Here is a 20628-nt window from a genome sequence, read left to right on the forward strand (position 1 = left end):
GCCATGGCATGGGTGAGTAGGCAGCAGGGCTGCTGCCAGCCCCCTGTAGCTGCGGTGAGACTGCAGAAGCGAGGTGGCTATTGTGAGGGTGGGTTACACAGCACTTACTTGCTGTCCTTTCGTTTGTAAGCTGCAATAGTAAGTGGCAAACATCAGAGAGGACTGTGCTTCAGAGAAGCTTTCCAGCTCTGGGGATGAAGGCTGTTATTAGCACGGAGTCGATAGATGCACTAACAATTGTTGGGATCAAAGTGAGGGGCTGGCACCTTGCCAGGAGGACAGATTTGTGGGGGATGAAGGGTAAACAGAGCCAGGTATCCGCTTCCCAACAATATGTGCTCTGTGGAAGAGTTGTTGCTGTGGATCTGTGTGAGCCACAGCAGGGACAGCGCATGCAGATCCAAGTTCAGTGGGCAATATGGTTCCCCCGTTACTAAGCAGAGCTGGATGTTAGATTTGGGATTAATCTCAGTGCCTTTGTTTTGTTTGTTACAGACGCAAATAAGCACAGACTACTGCAGAAGAGCAGAGCAGACAGACATGGTGGCAGGCAGAGGCCAGTGCCGATGTCTCCTGAGCAGCCCCTTCCTGGTGTGCACACACAGCTGCCTGCAGCCAGCTCCAGGTCTGACAGGTACCCACCCACCTACCTACCTATTGACTGACTGCAAGCTTTGCAAACCCTTTGATGAGTGAAAAAAAAAAAAAAAAACCATGCTTAATTTAATTCTTCATTCAGCTCTGATAACTGGATACAGCAAGTAATAGTTGGGTGCTGAATAAATTTTTGCCCTCTTATGTTCTGTACTCTCCAAAGTGTCAAAAGACATGTTGCTGTTTGCTGCAGTTTGAAGTGATTCTGCCTGGAAACATCAGCTTCTGTTGCTCCTTTTCAAATCCTAAACTTTAATGGCCAATTCAAGCTTTAAAAATGCAAAGACTAACAGATGTGTGAGGAATTTTTTTAAATAAAAAAATCGATCAGAAAAAAATCAATCAGAAATTATTTGAATTCCATCATTTGAAGTCCATTAGAAATAATTTGAAGTTGATAAAACACAAATTAACTTTTGCTGTCAGTACTTACAGCAACAATTCTCCAGGACACAGAGCCCCAAACTGAAAAAAATCATTTATAAAAATGAAACCACATTCCACTGAAGGGGAATGCAAATTAAATAGTAGGAGCTAAAGGAAAGCCAGGCAGACTTTCATAGTTAAAAAACAATTTAAAAAAAAATTTAAGCAGTCTGCATACATTCAGACTGAGCTCTTTCAGACAGCATAGGATTGTGTCCTGACCTGCAGCCCACGGCTCTTATCTCAACCCCATGTCTGAGTTGGTGTCAGCTCCATATCAGTCTCCCATGGGCTTTAACTCTCACAGCTGATGCTGAGTTAGTGAAGAAAGATTTTTCAAAGGTAGAATAAATAAAGCCAAATATTCTTCTTACTCTTGCTTTTTCAAGTAAGTATGAAGTTTGAATTTTTACACTTCAACATAAGAAATCTAAATCTTGTTTTACTCTTTGTGTTTTGCTTCCTTGCTCGTTAAATATCTGAATGTAAGTTGATTGCTCAAAGTTATGCTCCCTCTCTGTGATCTGTAACAGGCTCATTTTAGTGGCAGGGCATTTTCCCTCCATTTTAATAGTTATTCACAGAAAGTTGAACATTCTTGAACGGAGACACGTGTTCTCCAAGTGCCTGGCCAGACTCTAGCTGCAGAAACCTCTGAAGCCACCACAACTTCCAGGTGCTGGGCAGCATTTGGTATCACCTGCATCTCATCCTTTCCATGAAACAGAAGAAAGGTAGCGCAACTCCCTTGTTGGCTTCTGGTTCTGTTTTCAGACCAGCTCTGCTGCTTAGATTCATACTATAAATGGGCTCTCTGAGGCACGGACACCCAGGAATTAAGCTTTGCTATACCCAGAAGGCCAAGAGCGCTGTCAAGAGTTGGCACCTGACTTAGACCCAAGGTGACGAGGCTCCGTTTGAGATTTGGAAGTGATCTCTCCTGCCAGAGGCAGAGAGGTCTCTGTCTCAGGGTAGCCTTCTGCTGAGTGGACCAAGCCACCCTTAGGCTGGGTCCCAGAGAAATGTGAAGGTCAAGCTGGAGATGTTCAAGGTCAAGTCAAGATGTACCAAATAACAAAAATTCTACTTTCTGCCAACAATGCTGTGCTGGGGGCAAGTGAGGTGTATCTGAGGCTCGTACTGTGAAAAACATGCACTTTGCTTGCTTCTTTGGAAAGTAAAGCAGCTCCGTAAACTCCCCAACAGCCAGCGTAAATAAATCCTCTTCTTTTTTAACACAGCTGCCTCAAATTGAAACATGCTATGGTTTTCTTGCTTTCTCCGGACAGTGCCAGACACAAGGGAAGCACAACATAGACAGAAATTGCTGAATTTGGTTTTGCCTCGCTGGATTTTTATGGATGGTTACCCTCAAAAAGCAAACTATTAATAGGCCTGTGTCTGAATGCTCAACCACATGAGGCTGCATCTGTTACATTCAGGCAGTGTTTTGATAGATTGCTATTCCATCAACTAAAAATCCTTTGGGCTATGAAGGATATAAAATAGTCCTACAACCACTTGCCCTAAAACTAATATTTAAAATATATATCACAGGGGAAAACTGAGTAGTCCATTAGAGGAGTGGGAAAGAAATGACACCACAAAGAGAAAGAAATAGATATGAATTCTAGCAATATAAACCAATGTAAACCAGAAGTCTCTTGAGCTGTGATTTGTTTAGGCGATGCTAACTGTACTACGGATTATTTAAATAGATTTTGTAACTGCTGTTGTTATTACAGAGATTAAATTACACTAAGTTACAGATGTAGCTTTTGGGTAATTTACATAAAGGAAAGATAGACTCCTAAAATTTCAGTTTGCTGCATATCCTTCTTAATGGGAACAAATTGCAAAACAATTTCGATTTTAGAAGCAATTTGTGAAGCTGTCCAATGATCATTGCTCCTGCTCTAAATTCCCAGTTAAAAATTAGCCAGTAACTCCTGTTTTCACTCATGCACACAAACAAAAATTCTTTTTTGCAACATCAAGATCAATCTCTTTTGCCTCATCAGGTTTGTAATGCAGGATAAACCAATCCAAATTAAGCGATTCATGCTTTTAATTAACAAGCAAGAAACTTTGATTTGAATATCAGTTTTTAACTTGCGTTATGCGTCTTTATAATTCGATGAAGAAAGTTTACCACTGTTTGTTGGAAACTTTGTAATGCGGATTTCCACCTAAATATAGTCTTTATGCTAAATGTGGTATTTTTCTTCCTACATGTGTACCTGTGCACATTTGTTTATATACATCTTGATTACCATACAGGTATGTATTCATGTTTTAATTTTATTTTTTTACTCCTGCTTTTTAATACCAAAGAAATTGGGAATCAAAAACCTCCAAGTAAAATGCATTGAGGAAATTATAAATTTAAGCCTTGGGTGCTTTTTCAAAGAACAAACCCTCTTATAGGTGATTATGACATACTTAAATTTTGAAAACACTGGGTTTTTTTCTCAAGATCCTGTTTCAATTCTACCCTCTGTTGCACGTGAACAAAACTAAGAGCACCAGCAAAATTCAGTCTGAGAATCGACGCTACAAGCGATTCAAAACCATAAGGAAATGGCCGGACCTGCTTTTGGCCCTTCAGCAAAGGGAAGTCTCCAGGGGCTCTGAGGTCTCCTGCAAACTGAGCATGGCCCTGCCACTGCTGCCAGCTGGGAATGGCACACCCAGGAAAGCAATCCCCTTCCTGGACTCCACGCTGGAAGGAAGTAAAAGCCACCACCAGCTCCAGCATGTGGGTCCTGCTCTGCTTGGGAACCAGAGGGTGGTGTTCAAAGCTCAGCAGGTCTCAAGGACAAAATACCTGCTGAGCCCTTCCCCACTGACATGGGTTTTTCTGCTGTCTTCCATTGAAACACACTTCCCCTTGGTGCAATCCAGCATTTACTGTGGATTTGCATGAGGAACCCAGAGTGCCATTTAAAAGCTGCCACTTTTGCCCACACCTTGAAGTATCCGCTTTTGTACACTCCTTGCAAACACCACATGAAGGCAGAGCCTTTGAATTTGCCGTTAGTTTAACTTCTTAGAAAAGCAAGGATCTGTTCCCTCTCTCCTCCTCAGCTGCCGACAGAATAATAGGCCCCAAAGAATTAGTAACAAAGGTTTCACTCTGAATGAATCACAGCTGTGGAGAATTTACACCTCAGCTTTCTGGGCTGAAGACTTTCAGCTCTATCCAAAACAATTTCCCCGGTAATTCCCACTCAAGACTGCTCCCCAACACCAAATTCTAGAAGGAAACATTCCAAAAATTGAAGCCTGAGGTTAGATGACACAGAAGTGTGATTTGGTGAGTATCTGAACGTTCTCAGCAGGCCTCAAATGAGCCATGCATGCAGGAATCAGTAGTATAGCACAGGTTGGGCAGGAGAGGATAAGGCCTCCTGCTCTCTTATTGCAGCCTTCCTAAATGCTCTAGGATGTCCCTCCCTGCCTATCAAAGATTACTCCTCTTGCTGTAGCTAGAAATGATTATGAAATGTTAACTTTTTGCTGCAAGCTCTTCAATGCAATGCTGGTGCTGCCTCCCCTCCATCTTTCTCATCTGAGGAAATAAATGTTTTGCCAAACAGCCACAGTAGATTCATTAGCTGTTTTCAACACCATGGCCAATATAAGTTTGGAGAGCATTAAATAGTGTTTTGTACTCACCTACTGCATAGGTCCTCTGTCTGCAAGGCAACCTTCAGCTGCTCCAGAACTGTGCAGTCAGGGCAATCTTTTGGTCTCAAGGTCAAAAGACAGAGGCTTCGTAAGCAGCACGCTCCCAACGGACCCCATTTAACATTAAAATTGTTCTTTTAATGCTGTGCTGACCTGAGCCACCGGGGTCTTGATAAACTCCCTGCTTACAGAGTCATCCCGAGAGGGGGACTAGGCGTGTGTCCTGCTGTGCCGCGCAGCCAGCGGGGCTGACACGGTGCACAGCGGGCACACGCGGCCAGCAGCCCTGCAGAGCCGTGTCACACACCCCGGGATTGACCTGCTCTTGCTGGGATCTTCACAGGGCGAGACGCTCTCCTGAAGCTCCTCTCGCCGTCATTCCCCACCCCCAGGTCCCATGACCGGTTTCAGCTGTACCGGGCGGGGGTGCGGCGCGGGCGGCAGCGAGGGAGGATGCGGTGCCCCATGGAGGGAAGGGCTCCACTCCAGGGCACAGGGCTGAGACGAGCGTGCTGTGAGCTCAGCAAAAGCCTGGAGGCAGCTACAGCAAAGGGCTGCTCTGGACCGTGGGGATGCGGAAAGCTACCGGTACAGACACAATTTTAAAATAAAGGGGGTTTCAGCACTCCACTGCTCCTGGAATCTTCCAGATACCTGGAAGAGGTATCTGTCTTCTCAAAGAGACTGTTTCATGTCAGAAAGCTGTTTCTTTAAAGAATCACATTTGGAGCAAGGGGAATATTCCTGTCAGTGCTTTGGTTGCACTTGGTTGAAGACACCATCTGCTGAGACTTTTGGCTAGCTTGGCATTTAAAACGTCATTTAGACCAGAATGGAACTGAGCCTGAATACTGAGGCAGATGTCATCAGCAAAGGTGAACTTCCGTAGCTCGGTGAGGTTGCCGATAAAAAGACTGAATTGCAGAAGCGTTTGCAGAAAGCCCTGTGGAAGAGCACTGATTTTTCCACATATACTTTATTTCTTGTACATGCCTTGTGCAATCTACCTTAGAGAAGCAATGCTACAAAAGACGCCAGTGAAAATTTTGCATTTAAAACCCACCATTTGTGGTTTCTGCTGGATAAAGCAGGATGAGCGGATTTCTGTCCTCTCCAGAAGTGGGATTGATGATATTTTCTAAACCAAACTACTGAGTCCTTAGGCTTGTTTCAGCCCAGGGGGGCAGGAGGAAAGCTCATTTTTCTTTCTGTGGAGCATTGCTGCACACAAAGTTGTTCAAAAAGGCTTGCTACCTCAACATTTCTGTTCCAGATGACAACAAAAGGACAAACGGGCTCTGATACCTATTTTTTTCAGCCTGGAATGTGTAGGAAGAATTCCTCCTACACATTCTGTACTCCCCCGAGTACAGAATCTCATTCCCAACTGTACCTCCTGATGTGTGTTTAGGAAGCAATCCAAAAATGCACAGGACAAAGAAAGAAGAGGAATGAAATAGGTAGAAAATGCAATAAAGAGAAGTAGAGGCTAAAACAAATAAAGTTTATTGCTCTATCTGTGTTTGAGCCCATAGGGCTCGTATAGATGAGTGTTAGTAATGAAGCTCTTCAGCAGCACTGGGGCAAACTTTGTTCTGAGGGTCAAATAATCTATCAAGATTAAAATGTTAAACAAGTCCTTTCCATGTTCGCTCCTCAGTGTGCCTCAAATTGCTTTTCATCCGTGCTCAGTACTTTTGTTGACTTAAAGTAAATTAAACATCATCCCTTTCTAATTAGATAGGTTAGGAGATCTTGGTGCTACTTCCTACTAATTTAAAGACTGGAAGCAGTTAAAAGCAATTAAAGCTAAAACCCCTACTTTTAAACAATGAATTAATACGAACTTGATTTATTAAGGAAGCAACTGGGGGTTAAGTGACCAGTCAGGCAGGCACATGAAGGAAAAGCAGCCAGTGTAGAGTCACCAGTGCAGCCACTGCAGGGGCTATTGGGGAGCAAAGGTTTTTTCTTCTTGACAGGCAACTGCAAGCATGCAATATATCCAAATCCCTTCTTCCTCATCTTCAGCAATGATTCCTCTGAGTCAGTGCATGGAGTGGAATTGTCAAGGTGCTGGCAGTGAAATCTTCAGAGGCCTCTGTGGGGAGAGGCTGGGGTTGCCCCTTGCTGGATACAGCCAACCCACCACAGGTCACGGCTCAGTCAATACTTCACAATTTTGAGACTAAGTTCTGGTACATTTTACTTCTCTACCTCCTAAAAAGGTGCATTTTCAAACTCCAAAAACCTCTAAAACCTTGTCACAAGAGGACAAACAGCCCATTCCAAAGCCCTATGAGAACACCTTGTAATAAATCTTCAGCAACACAGAAGCAATAAAAGAGATTTTTGTGACAGAGGGCTCTCTGCTTACGACTGAGCTCAGATGTCACTTGATTAATGTAGCCTTACAAGTTTTATATTATGTATCACCCCATACTGGAATACAGCAATGTTTTTTGCATATTCGTGCTCATAACTCATGCACATTTTATGAATAAAAACTATAATCCTTGATTGGCCTTATTATTCTAACTCATCTTATAAAAATTTAAAGAGATGGCCTCCTAAAATAGTAGATGAAGAGTGCATTATTTGCCCTGCAGAGACTGTAATAGAATAACATCAAAGCACGAGAAAACTGTATTTCAAATGTGAGGAGTGACTGCCACAAGGAATGGTTATCATGCCAAGAGTCTGAGAGCTGCTTATGTGAAGACAGGACACTGATGATATGAGAAAAAGCCCAGTATGCCAAAGAGATTAAGACCTGTCATGTATTCTGTCCTCTTCCCAATGTTTTCTCAAGTGTTCCCCCCTCCAGTTCAATAAACTAAACTACAGCTGTTAGAGGAGGCTTTTATTCTGAACAAACCAGTGAAGATACAATTTATATTGAAAGCCAAAGCTGAGGCAAGTCACATTACTGTTATTTGCTGGCTGTTTTAGGGGGGATCCACTCTTGGATCTTCTTGCGAGTAGTAGAGTAAGGCACGTACTGCCCAGGAGTGCCACTCAGGTTGAATTTATGGTTCTCCCAGATAAATTTACGAGCAACTGGTGGATGAGTAGTTGGAGGGTCATCCGTCATTGAGTGAAGCCAGCGATGCCTTAAGAGGAAAAAGACACATTGTTATTAAGGAACATTACATGATCTCCAGCAAGCCAATCTCCTGACTCCCAAGGGTTCTCCTCTGAAGAGACACTAAGTATTTATTTTGAGAGAGGAGAAAAATGATTTTAATCCAGTGTGGCTTTGAATGAGACTACAGGATACTGATTTAAAGTAGTTACACAAACCTAACTGATAAATAACAGCTCTGCCTCTAAGCAATTGGTAGCACACCCGAGTTCAAATTTCTGTTCGTTTGTATGCCAAGCATTGAAGCAGAGTACACTGTTACATGTTTGTGTGGCCTTAACCAGGCAGCCAGGTCACTACGAATGACAAAACCACGAGGTTTGGTTTTATTCTCTGGGTTTTTGATTTGCTGGGTTTTGAGGGTTTGTTTTGTTTTTAATTACCAGAACAGTACGCTGCACAACAATTTCAATACCATTTCCAAAGCATTCAAGAGACTACAATTTGGGATATGGATTAACGATGCAAGTACACCTAAAACAAGCATGTAAATGTTTACTGACTGCATAATAAAATTATTAATACCAATCAGCAACAAGGTAATTACCCAGTGATTACAGTGATTAGCCCTTACCTATGAACTAAATGTCAATCCTTCTCTGTGCAAGCAACATTAATCATCAAGCAAAGCATATTGCCTAACAATTTACTGAAACACTACAGCAGAGACCAACTGAATTGACATCCCATTTCTATGTCAGTGCCTAAAGCAACTTTCATATCTGAATTATATTTTAATTAGCTGCTAGTTCACATGCACTTCATACTGTATGCACAGTTATGACAAAAGTGAAGAGTTTTTTTGCAAGCTTATGTATTTTTTTTACTGAGGAAGAATTAAAGAGACTTTTGCTAATCAGCTTTTGGAAAGACTTGACCTAAAAATATGAAGTCTACCAGTTCTATTAGAAAGCCTAAAAACTGCATCTTCAGCCTTTAGCAACAAATCCAGTACGTTTCATTAATACAGTAGAACAAAACCACAGCAGAAGTGGTGAGAAATAGACTGACAGGTATTTCTAAATCTGAAAAGCTCTACAGAAGGTTGATAATCCGTTCAACTTTGGCTATAACTTTGGGACGAAAAAGAAAAAGATCTCACTTGAAGAAAGTTTTGACTGGGGTAGAGGTAATTTTCTTCACAGTGGCTAGTGCGGGGCTGTGATCTGGATTAGTGCTGAACATAGAGTTGATAACGTAGAGATGTTTTGTTATTGCTGAGCAGGGCTTACACAGAGACAAAGCTTTTCCTGCTTTTCGTACTGCCACGCTGGCAAAGAGACCGGGGGGTGCACGGAAGGCTGGGAGGAGACACAGCCGGGACAGGTGACCCCAACTGACCAAAGGGATATTCCAGACCATATGACATCAAGCTCAGAATACCAGTCTGGAGGAAGAAGGAGGAAAGGGGGGGGACATTTGAACTGATGGCATTCATCTTCCCAAGTCGCTGTTACGCGTGACGGGGCCCTGCTCTCCTGGAGACGGCTGAACTCCTGCCTGCCCATCGGAAGCAGAGAGTTAATTCCTTGCTTTGCTTTGCTTGCATGTGCAGATTTTGCTTTCCCTATTAAACTGTCTTCACCTCACCCCACGAGTTTCCTGGGTTTTATGTTTCCCATTCTTGTCCTGACCCTGCTGGTGGGGGAGGGGGCGAGGGGCTCTGTGGAGCTTGGTTGTTGGCCGGGGTTAAACCACAACACATATAGAGGCAACTTAAACTCACACACCTTCACCTAGTGATGCTTCTGCGAACAGTGGGTAGGGATCCTGCACACAAATTCCTCTTTACACATCTGTCACCATGCCTCACCATCCTCATCCTCCTCCAAGAGCCATGCACATCAACAGAACAAATCGAAAACTGTCAGAAGAAATGAAGTTACAAAGGCCCCTAAAAGACAGGCTGGAGCAGGTGGAACACAAGAACTGTATTAATGCTTAGCTGAAATCAACAGGATTCCAAGCTTGAATGATGTCTGGCATTTTTATCACTACAAGTGTGCTTAATATCATACACTCATTCCTTGAAACATGAGAAAGGTTTCACAGTATCATTTAAGAGACTGGCTTACATCTGTCATTTAAACTACTGTTTTGCAGCTTTTCTAAGACTCCATCCATAAAGTCTTTTAAAATACAGTATTTTGGAGTAATTAGTATATTTACTTTCAGGGTTTTCTGAATTTCTGTAACACAAAATGAAATCAGCCTCAAATTTAAATAGGTAGCAAAATTGATCCTTAAATCGCATTTTCTCACTGAAAAGTAGCAATAAAATTGCTCATTGGCAAGACATGTCAATACAGTCACAGGTATTGAAATACACGGAGAGATTTCAAAAGTTTGTTCATAACTCAATCCACTGTGAATTATATTTAAGAGTTTCAGGGCTAAACAAGGTCATAACAGGCTCCCCTTAGAAGCCCAACCTGTGACTTACAAGAGCATTTTGGTTTGCAGAGCTGTTCTCTCAAACAAAAGCTCCCGCTCTCCACTTAAAATCTTGAAAACTTTATTTTGGGGAGACTTTCCCCTTGACAACCTTCCTCAAAGACTCTTTTGAAGCCTTGATGTCTCATAGACTAGTCCCAGATGCTCAAGAAAAGCTTTTCATGCACTAGATTCAACAGCATGAATAAAGAGATATGACATCCTGCAGATGGCCAGATTTCTATACAAACTCTGCCTATAAATCCATGCATGGAAAAATAGGCTTCAAAAGCAATTAATGACTTAAAACCTACAAAGCAGAAAACTTAGAGCAAAGAAAATCAGGAGGGTAGCAGAAGCTCTGAAGAGGCTGAAGCAGCTTCCTGAATTGGAGAGCAGTCACTACCAAGCAGACTGAGGCCAGCAAAGCCTCTGGACTTTTCCTTGAGTGAAGGGATGAAAGAGACCTCAAAGTATCTTCAAATGCTCTCAAGACCATGTAAAATTTTCTCCTGAGTCTTAACAAATGTTTAAAAGCAAGTGGATTTCAGTCTGAAGCTACAAGGGATGGGAGCCAATTATATGATGTACAAGCTGTCAAACAAGAACTGCTGCTACACAAACTCAGTAGCTACTACCATATGTGCATCTGCAAGGTTCAGGCACAGCCTGCGGGATGTTTGCCAACTCGTTAATATCCACGTTTTTCAACAAGTTCACCACGTTGCAATGAGACAAGAGAAATGAAGATGTGCATTAGGGTCAAAGTGCAGAGAAAGGGACAAGACGTGTGTTTGTTTAAACATGGCAGATAACTTTAATTTCTCATGCACGCTACTGTAAGATATTGTATAGCTGTGAGATGGCATTTACCTGAAAAGACCAAACTAGCATTTAATCTAGTTATAAACTCCCACAAATTTATTATGAAGCTACGGGAAGGATGGAAATTTTACCCCCCTTCCTTTTCTGCAATCTTTTTGTTCCGTTTTCCTTGAAGGCAGACTTGAAAAAGCAGCATTTTTACAGGAAAATCACACATTTCCTTACATTTCCTAGTGTGTTGGCACTTCAAGTCTGAGATGCTACATTCCTCTCTCCTTCAGCTGTCAGATCAACCAACAGAGGGGATGCAGATTATTAAACTGAAGGTAAACTTGAAATATTTCATTATATGAAGTCAGCACTGTTGACACTCCTCCCAAAGATGTCAGATTTGCACCATAAGGAAATAAACACTGAAGCACAGGACAGCTACTAAGGACAGTGCTGGCAAAATGAAGTGTCCCTACAAAACAGAAAAACTATTCTCAAATTACAGTTGTTCTTTCCCCACAGGATGATATTGAAAGAACAACTTATTTTTAACTAGAGTGTACACTTTAACCAGTTGTCAATTTGTTTTTGTGAAGTATCCAGCCAAAATACAAACCAAAGTACGTTAAGCCAGAAATACACTAAACAAATAGTTTAAACACACAGCCCAACGATCAGAGTGATTCTGCAATGAGAACATCTATGAAAGCACTAAACAGTGTCCATACAGGCACTGGTATAAATGGATTTAACCTCCGTGCTTTGTACTGATCAGCACACCTGATCAGTGTGTTCAAAAAGGGAAGCACCGACTTCCTGCAAACAACATACTCTGACCAGGAGGAGACAAAACAAGTATTTTGTTTTTTCTGTCTAAAAGTGTAAAAGGGAAAAAAAAAATGTGCCCAATATCTCATATAACATTACAGTAAGTTAATACCAAGCATTCCTCAGGCAAGTGTTGAAGGCATTTTTTAAAAAAAAATCTAATTAACTTGTCTTCAACAAGGTAGATACCAACACCTGGATTTTGAAGACAACAAAACCCAGAGTAACAAAGAGGTTAAATAACACAACTAAATCAGAATAAACCACAAACCTACATATTTTGGTGAGGCAACATTTTAGAAAAGCAACAGTCTTGATTCCCTGCATAGTAGACATATGTCAAAACAACACTTCGATTTCCTTCAGACTGTAATTTCAGTACATCCGCTGTCAGGAGACATTACATCAATTATTTCAGAATACTGAAAATATAAACTAGTTCCTAAAAACAGTACAACAATATGTTATTACATATAAGATGTTTTTTTCTTGCTGCTTTTCCCTTTTCTTTGGCATCTGACAGGAGGTAAAGGGTAACATTTTTTTCCAATTCTTTTCAAAACTTTTCAACATACCAAAATGTGGTTTTTTTCCTAGTTCATCATGCACGAGGTTCACCTGATTGTATCTGAATAATCATTCATATTCCATAATCCAGAAGACACATAACTGACTGCAAAATTATACTTTAAAATGCAATGTATTCTGTGTAAGAGTGTAATCAGTAAGATAATCAGCAGTATAATCCTAAATACAGTAGCACTTCTATAAGAGTACTACAAAATCATTACAAACTACTTAGCTTTACTATTTAAAAGAGAAAAACCTGAAAACTCTAGGTTAGCCCTGATCTTAAACCTTGACTTTGTTCAAAGTGTCATCCTTAGGAGTGACAGTTGCAAAATATTTTCTGAAAGTAACATCAGCAAAAACACTGTGGTAAAACCTGCTTCCACCTACAGTGGGTACAACAACACACCCACTAAGTGCTCCACTGAGCTAAATCAACTACATCCTGGAGTAAAAAAAAAAAAAACACCCAGGTCTTACAGTAGTACTTTATATACTTCCAAGTCGACATACGGATGAAAAACGTGTATCACACTATTATACTCACACTATTATACTATATATTAATTAATCCCTTCATTAATAGAAATAATTACACACAGTCTAATTGATTTCCAACAAATTACTGGGTTCAAAATAACCATTCAGGTTTTGTGGAAAAACCTGTGCAGTTGCACAACCCTACTATTATACTGAGAGCAGCTTGTACAATATATTAACTCTCAGTTCAGAAGCTTAGGCAATGTTAAAAATTTAAGACAATATAGCATCACATAAAAATAATAATAATTAAAAAAAAAATCTTAGAAGACACCATCTATTGCCAGTCAAAATACTTCTATTTTTAAAGATGTATCCAAGCAGTATGGAAATACACATCAGCGATTTAAATGTGTCACAAAACTAGGATTCCTGCATAAACACACATTGTTACAGGACATACAAATTTATAAGCAAAAAAAAACCCCAACAAAACCCTAACAAAACAAATCCACAAACCTGAATGGTACTGCACAACTAAGTTTCCTGACAAAAATACCTTAGAACACAGGACTGTTTACCCTTTCATGCCTCATTGCACTCACCAGTCTTGAAAATAATAAAATATTTACTGCTCCTTCTAGGGCAATTTTTTCCACATTGATAGGAAACCAAGTTTTATTACCTTATTAATTTCTGTGAAATAAGCAAGCTACTTAACCCTTGAAAGATCCCTTTGACACTCAGAAATAAATCCTTTATTGAGGTTTGTAAAGAGGCAACAAACATCGCATAAGCAGGAGCAAAGGAAAAAAAAAATAAAACCATAAAACCTTTGCCTCAAAATAAGGACCATCTTGAAAACCAGCACAGGCTAACAGTGAAAGGATAAAAACTAGAACCAAACAACAGTCCCTATGCAAACAAGGCATGAACATCTTAGTTTTGGAGAGTCTAATGTCACTTCTAAAAAACAATGTTATTCAGCTCTTACCTAATCAGACAGAAAAAAGCATTAAACACATTAACCATAATTATAGGGCTGGGAGAGTCTGAAACAAAATTGACTACCTAGAGAATCTACCCACACACTTCTTAAATATTCTACTGAGAGCCACAGTTTAGGAGTTCATATAATCAATCCCAGCCTTGGCACAGAACAGGCATCACAGGAGTAATAAAACCCAGTGTTTGCTAATGCTAATGCTTAGTCTACCCAAACACCTCTTCCTTCATACCACCTTTTGCTGCTTTGGGGGCTGCTGTGCTATTCCTGTTCCTCAAGAACCGCAGAGATTGTTTTTACTAGCATACACTGTTACTTTATGTGGTGTGAGTTATCTAGGAAAACAAAAAGAGTATTAACAGCTGTGTGGCCAGAGACCACCTGGAACTCAAGATTCTACAGAATTATTATTGAGATGCATGAACAGAAAATAAAACCTTAATAAAAATTATAGTTAAGTAACAGTCAACATACAGACCATCCTGGCTCTTTACTGCTGATTATCATATCAATGTATATAAATTGAAATAATTATGCTCTTAATGGCTGTAGATTAAGGAATATTGTTCCATCATCGCCTCATGTTCTTTAGGTTCTCTTTAGGTTCTTGCCTAGAAGAGATTTTTTTTTTTTTTTTTTTTTTTTACTTCTGTTGGCTCAAGGCTTTGCCAAACCATTAACAGGGAATCACAATTAATAAGGAAAACTGGAAAACCTGCTCAATCTGGCTGACAAAATGCTTTTCTCATTCCAAAAAGCAGCAAGTGCATCTACCAGGACAGTGAGCAATTCAACATTATGAAGTAACAAGTCTGAAGCCTTCTGGTCATACATAGAATAGCTACATCCATGAATTTTTTTTTTTTTTTAAATCTTGTGCTTTGTAATACAAGAAAATATACAGGCAACTAAACAATTGGTGACTGTCCATATAATTAAGCTAAATGGTTTACCATTCAGGGGGCACCATACTTCCATCAACTTCCCAAAACGTGTTTTTGCCATTCATTTCTTCAGTATATACAACCCATCTGTGTCGACCTTAAATAAACAAACAGAAAAATTGTATTAGCTCAAAAAAAAAAAAAATTTCATATAAAGGAGAGAATTCTTGAAAACCAAGGAAAAACATTTTGAGTAAAAGAATCTGCCATTATGGGCACTCATTTTACAGTCAGTACAGCTTCTATTTTTTCCAAGTCTTCTGTATTTCCACTGTTACAGTGTTTTTATATGGCTGAATCTAATCCTCTCACAAGGAGGCAAATATTAGCTATTGTATAAGTAATGGGAAATAGCAACTTACAAAATTTTCAGGCAAAGAAACAGGTTTGGGGATTTTTTTCTCCATTATGAGAAGTCTTTTCCAAAAGGACACTGCCATTGATAACCTATGATTAAACTAAATTCCAGCTATATAAAACTACCAAGCAATATTAACCTGAAAGTGTTTTTCCTGGTTACCCTACAAGGTAACCTACAGTCAGCAGGTAGCTAAGACTAACCAGAGAGTCAACTGCTTATGTGTCACCTGCATTGCTTCAGGTGCTGCCTTTTTAAGTACTCTAAAAACACTATTTAAAATCCAGTTACTTAAGATAACAGGAAGTTTTGGCTAACCTGTGTTTCTTTGCCCTGCAGTGATCATACAAGTAAGTACAGCTGTAAGGCAATTTTAAAGGCAGTTCTCTTTTCACCTGTTATGCTATCAGCTTTTAGGTCAAGGGCCAAATTCAGCTCTCGATCACATTATCATATAGCTCCACCTACATGGAGAGCACCCCACTGGCTTCTATTTACCCCATATTTACTGTTTCAGATTGTGTTTGCAAATGAACTGAGGGACACAGCAGAGAAACAGAAGATGTCAAAGCCTTTCTATGAGTCCCTTGTCTAAGACCCACACAAGTTAAGTGCAAGGAAGCCAGGCAGGCAACAAGTTCTGTTTCACTAGCAAAAACCATATAAGCTCTGTAAAAGCTGAACATACCAAAGAAGTTTCTTGTGTCTTCATAGTATTTGTTTCCATATTTGTCAGTTCCTATCAGATTACCAGTCTTCAAATCATTGACCCTGTGAATTATCAAAACAACAATTTCAGCTAATGCCATCTCAGAATGAAGTGACAGAGGTTTCCTAGGGGTTGGCAAAAATCTGTAATGACAACTCCTTAAAAAAACATTCAAGCTTAAGGATTGCAAAACATAATCACCAATTCCTGCAACTAATGTGCATCCCACTGACAGGATGATAAAAGTCATACAAAAAGGCTTTTGGGGACTATTATTTATTTAAAAGCTCTCTATAGCAGAAGATAAAGCAACTCTGCAATGTAACAATTTAACATCCACAAAACCTTAAATACTATGGGAGTCCCAAAGCACTATGTTAATTCACTTAGTTGAAGACCTTACCGTCCTTCTCAGTGACTTATACCTACCATTTCAGTCTGAATTGCCACAGAAAGTGGCCAGCACTGAAGCAGCTTAAGAGATCTCACACATCCGTGTGGGCACTAACCTCCATGCGAGCAACAGTAATATTTTAAGCTATTGTAGCTGCTTGCCAAGGAAATACCTAAACTCTAAGGTACAATTGTTACTTTATAACTTTTGTATAACTGAGAAAGATGCAAGCATTTACTTGCAACTCCGCGAGACTTAGACTGACCCAGGTAAGGTATGTACCAGTTTCAATTCTTTATACAAAATGCTTTAACATTACTGTATATATCAATAATTAAACTGAATATATGATTCACATTCTAATGATAAAACCTTAAAATTACTGAAGTGCTCTTCTCCCCCAGATCCGCATCTTTGCTTTTCTTTTTGCTGACGTTCATCCCAGGCAGAGTTACATAAGGAAAAGTTTACTAACAAAGGTTTTAGTTGTTTGTAGTATCATATACACTCTCAAACCAGTCCCAAGTGAGAGAAGGGATGTGTACATGCATACTTCCACAGCTGGGAAGTTAGCTACTGTCTTTTTCTCCCGGGGTTTGTGAAAACAACAATCATTCCACCAAGTACTCATTTTAAACCTTTGCAGTCCCAGGTAGAAAGATTCTCTGACAGATCTCTTCTCTGTCAAACAAACACTCAGACACCTCCAGCTCAGCTATAAAAGCCCAAGTTCCCAGCTTCAGAGAAAGAAGAGCCATTTCACTGCTGCTCTCCCTTCCTTCTTCCCTTCCGTTTCTTGTAAGGGTTCTTGTACCCTTGTCCTGACTTCATGCCCTGAACATTGACATTGGACACTAAGAGATATTTATGGCTTCCAGAGGATATTTTCCAGCAATTTTCACTGAGACTTGAATAAGGAGAATGTTTCCAGCCACACAGACTCTTAATAATTTGACTTCTACTGCATATAAACTTGTTGTAGCCATCTCAGTGGAAAACATGTAGGAAAAAAGCAGGGAAATTCAGAGAAGACTCTCCTGACTGTGGAAAATCATTTTTCTGAGTTCAAGAAATAATTACTTCTTAAACATATCAATTGTTTCAAGAAAAAACACCGTGATTACTCTTCCTTTAAATACCAAGTCTATTCCTTGAGCTGGGACAGATGACTTAATGGCTTGAAATGCAAAGCTGAGACCTCCCAAAAGTGAAGCTAACTTCAGAAAGAATACAATATCGTGCCATTAAAAAAAAAAGGAGAAAATAATTTAAAATGTATAGTAATTATTAGAGGAGCAATACATTGCTGAACTGAAAGAATACAGAGCTGGCTGGAGGTTACTACTGAAGTTCCACAAAGTATGTTGATAGTAGCCTTATTAAATATGTTACAGCATTCCTGACCAAAACAAAAATTCCACCTCCAGAAAGCACAGGGGTCTGACAGCTTATGATATTATCTTATTGAGGAAGGTCACATTATTGTACAGGAAATTCTGTACTGTCTTTAGGGCTGTAGTGATACCACCAGAACGAAATTCAGTGGTATGAAGGTCACAGCACAAGGTGATGCAGCTGGAGACTAATAAGATCTGAAGCACTGTGCACCTAATTGCAATGAAATCACCTGCATGTCACAAGGCAATAGGGAGTTGCTAATTAAGTGACATGTGGGGGGAAAAAAAAAGGCAAGTTGATCCTTGAATGCGCAGGTGAACTGAGCTGTCTTCAATGAACAAAATAATTACTAAAGCCATATATGAAAATAATTATGAGGCCTGACCAGCAACTGTGCAAAATGTTATGTTTAACCATTCAAAAAAAGATCAATTTAAACTACAAGAAATAACAGAGAAAGGACTATTATGACACGTGAAAAAAAAAATAGTCCTCAAGAAGGCTCAGAAAGTTTGGTTTGTTTGTTCTAACATACACAAGCCCTTGGTATATAGCAGGGAACTTCATATTTGCAAAGTACCTCTACCCCTTACTCCTGACTTCCTGCTACTGATTAAAGAAAGGCTTTTTGCCATCTAGTCAGGCCTACAACATTCACTGTAAACATTCTATTACTTTTCCAGGACCAGCTACAAAGACAATACAGGTTACCGACACTGGTGAATTTGGATCACATACCATTTAGACTTCCACCTTATCATCAAGGGTCTGAATGAAAAAAGAGTACCTTAGTAAACCTGCAGCTCCTCCTATTTGGAGCAGCTTCAAGCACGCTGTACCACAATTCAAAATACTTGTCACAAGGAAGAGATGAGATGATAGTGGGGAAAAAAGAAGAATGTCTAAGGCAGACAAGTGCAAGGTTCTGTACTTGGGGATGAGAGCACACAGCCATATTATTCCACTGAACGGAAACAAAGGCTGCAAGTAATTCTGCACAAACTGCCGCTGGGGTCAGAGGGTATCCAATGCTGAGCGCAGGTCAGCGCTGACAACCCAGTGACAAAGAGGCATATGTGACGTGCAGTTAGAGCCAGTCAGGCATACGAAGTAATTCCCTGACCTACGCCGAGGGGTTTGAGCAGATGCACGGCTTTCAGGCTTGCAGTCCAAGCAAGCCACTGCCAGCCTGAGGCGACGCGGAGCAAAGGGCGCGGTGGCGCACGGAGAAGCGCTGGGGGCAGCTACAGGACACACGGCTGTGGCAGCGGGACTAAGGACGGCGGCTGGACACCAGGAAACCTGCTTGGGCAACACTGACAGCTCAGCGCCGAGGAACCCTCCAAGCTGCCTAAAGAAGGGCAAACGCGCGGGGCCCTGCCCCATCACGGCTCTGACACCCGGGCCGGCAGCGACAGCACCTCCCCCGGCGGGGCGGAGCGGAGCGGGCCCCTGCCGAGGCCTGCCCGGCACCGCGCACCTCCCGCCGTGAGGGAGCGCCCGCCGCCCTCCGGCCGCCGCCGTGGGAGCAGTGACCGCCCCGAGCCGGGTCCCCACCCGCGCCGGCCCCGCTTCCCGCGGGGCAGCGCCCGCCCCCCGCCAAGGTGACCCCTTGGGGGCGGAGAGCGGGGAGCGGGCAGGTCCCGCCGCCTGTGCCGGGCCCCGCGGTACCTGAGAAGCTGCAGGATGGCGCCGCGGGCGCCGCCGTGGCCGCCGATGTGCTTCAGCGCCCGCTTCAGCACCTGCACGTACTCCGCCATCTTCGGGCGGGGCCGCCGCTGAGCCCGCCCGGGGCCGCCCCGGGACCGCCCCCGCCCGGCCCGCCCTGCGGGAACAGCGGCTGTCCGGGAAGAGCCGGCAGTGCCAGCCGCCTGCAGGCTCTGCTGAGGTCGAGGAAGGGTATTTTCTGATGAGGACACTGCGATTTGGCCCCCAGTCTGCATAATCCATAAAAAGGAACATTTGCCTACGGCTCACACGTGAAGGTCATCAAGATACAAAGACATTCAGGATAAAGACGGAAGAAAACCCCTTTTTAATAGAAATGTCTACTGACAGTCTCTAATTTCACATTTGTTACAAGATCTGTGATGAGGAAAGAGTTGCCAGGACTGGCAGTCAGGAGTCCGGGATTGCTTAGATCAAGAATCAGGAGATAGGGGAGGTGACACCCAATGCAGACTGTGGCTGATGGTCAGCAGAGGAGTCTTGTCAGTCTTGTCTTGTCTCTCCCTGGATTTTCCCATTTCTAGCAGGCTGTTAAGGAATGTGTATCTCTTGTCTGGGCCACGTCTCCACTCCACCTTCTATGTCTTGCGCCATTACCTTCTCCTGATCCTGCATCAGCAGTAAGAAATACCTTTGATTGTTCTGTGTACTTTGCTGTTGCTGCAAGGCTGGTCTGGCAAGGTGCAGCAACTACTTCCCTGACCTTCACAAGGGTAGGGTTACACAGGCCAGGCAAAAGCAAAAAATAGACGCACAGTACTTTGTAAGAGCAGGCAGAACTTGGAAGTTCACCCAGTAAACACATCATTCAGTCCTGACCAGCACTGGCTGATAAGCATGGAGAGGCCAAGCTGCTGGGCACTGTTGGTATCGCAACTGGGGCTGTGGGAAGGGACAAAGCAGGAGCCAAAGTGAAAAATTAAGTAGCTGGTGTTAAACTTGAAAGGAATATGGGACTAGAGAAAGGTTGTGTTGGCCAAGTTCACAGTGTGGAAATACACGCATTTCAACATAAAGTCTAGTGGTTGAAGTTTCCAATTGACAGTTTT

General features: G+C 41.7%; 2 protein-coding genes across 2 annotated transcripts in view; both read right to left on the reverse strand.

Moving 5' to 3' along the window:
• The window catches only part of TMCC3 (transmembrane and coiled-coil domain family 3), a 161731-nt gene extending 156812 nt beyond the window's left edge, over positions 1–4919 (reverse strand). The window contains exon 1 of the mRNA XM_027893457.1: positions 4759–4919. The gene's annotated coding sequence lies outside the window, so the exon portion shown is untranslated. The remainder of the gene's footprint in view (positions 1–4758) is intronic.
• A 2699-nt stretch (positions 4920–7618) lies between these two features.
• On the reverse strand, positions 7619–19654 carry NDUFA12 (NADH:ubiquinone oxidoreductase subunit A12). Its single transcript, XM_027893470.1, has 4 exons — positions 19523–19654; positions 16039–16121; positions 15002–15089; positions 7619–7883 (listed from the first exon to the last, which is right to left on the reverse strand). Exons 1-4 carry the CDS (start codon positions 19609–19611, stop codon positions 7703–7705), a joined length of 441 nt encoding a protein of 146 aa, XP_027749271.1. The 5' UTR covers positions 19612–19654; the 3' UTR covers positions 7619–7702.
• Between the last annotated feature and the right edge of the window lie 974 nt (positions 19655–20628).

Source organism: Empidonax traillii, unplaced genomic scaffold (genome assembly GCF_003031625.1).
Source record: "Empidonax traillii isolate 1590-97213 ecotype Southwest subspecies unplaced genomic scaffold, ASM303162v1 scaffold389:size961896, whole genome shotgun sequence".
Lineage (NCBI taxonomy): Eukaryota > Metazoa > Chordata > Aves > Passeriformes > Tyrannidae > Empidonax > Empidonax traillii.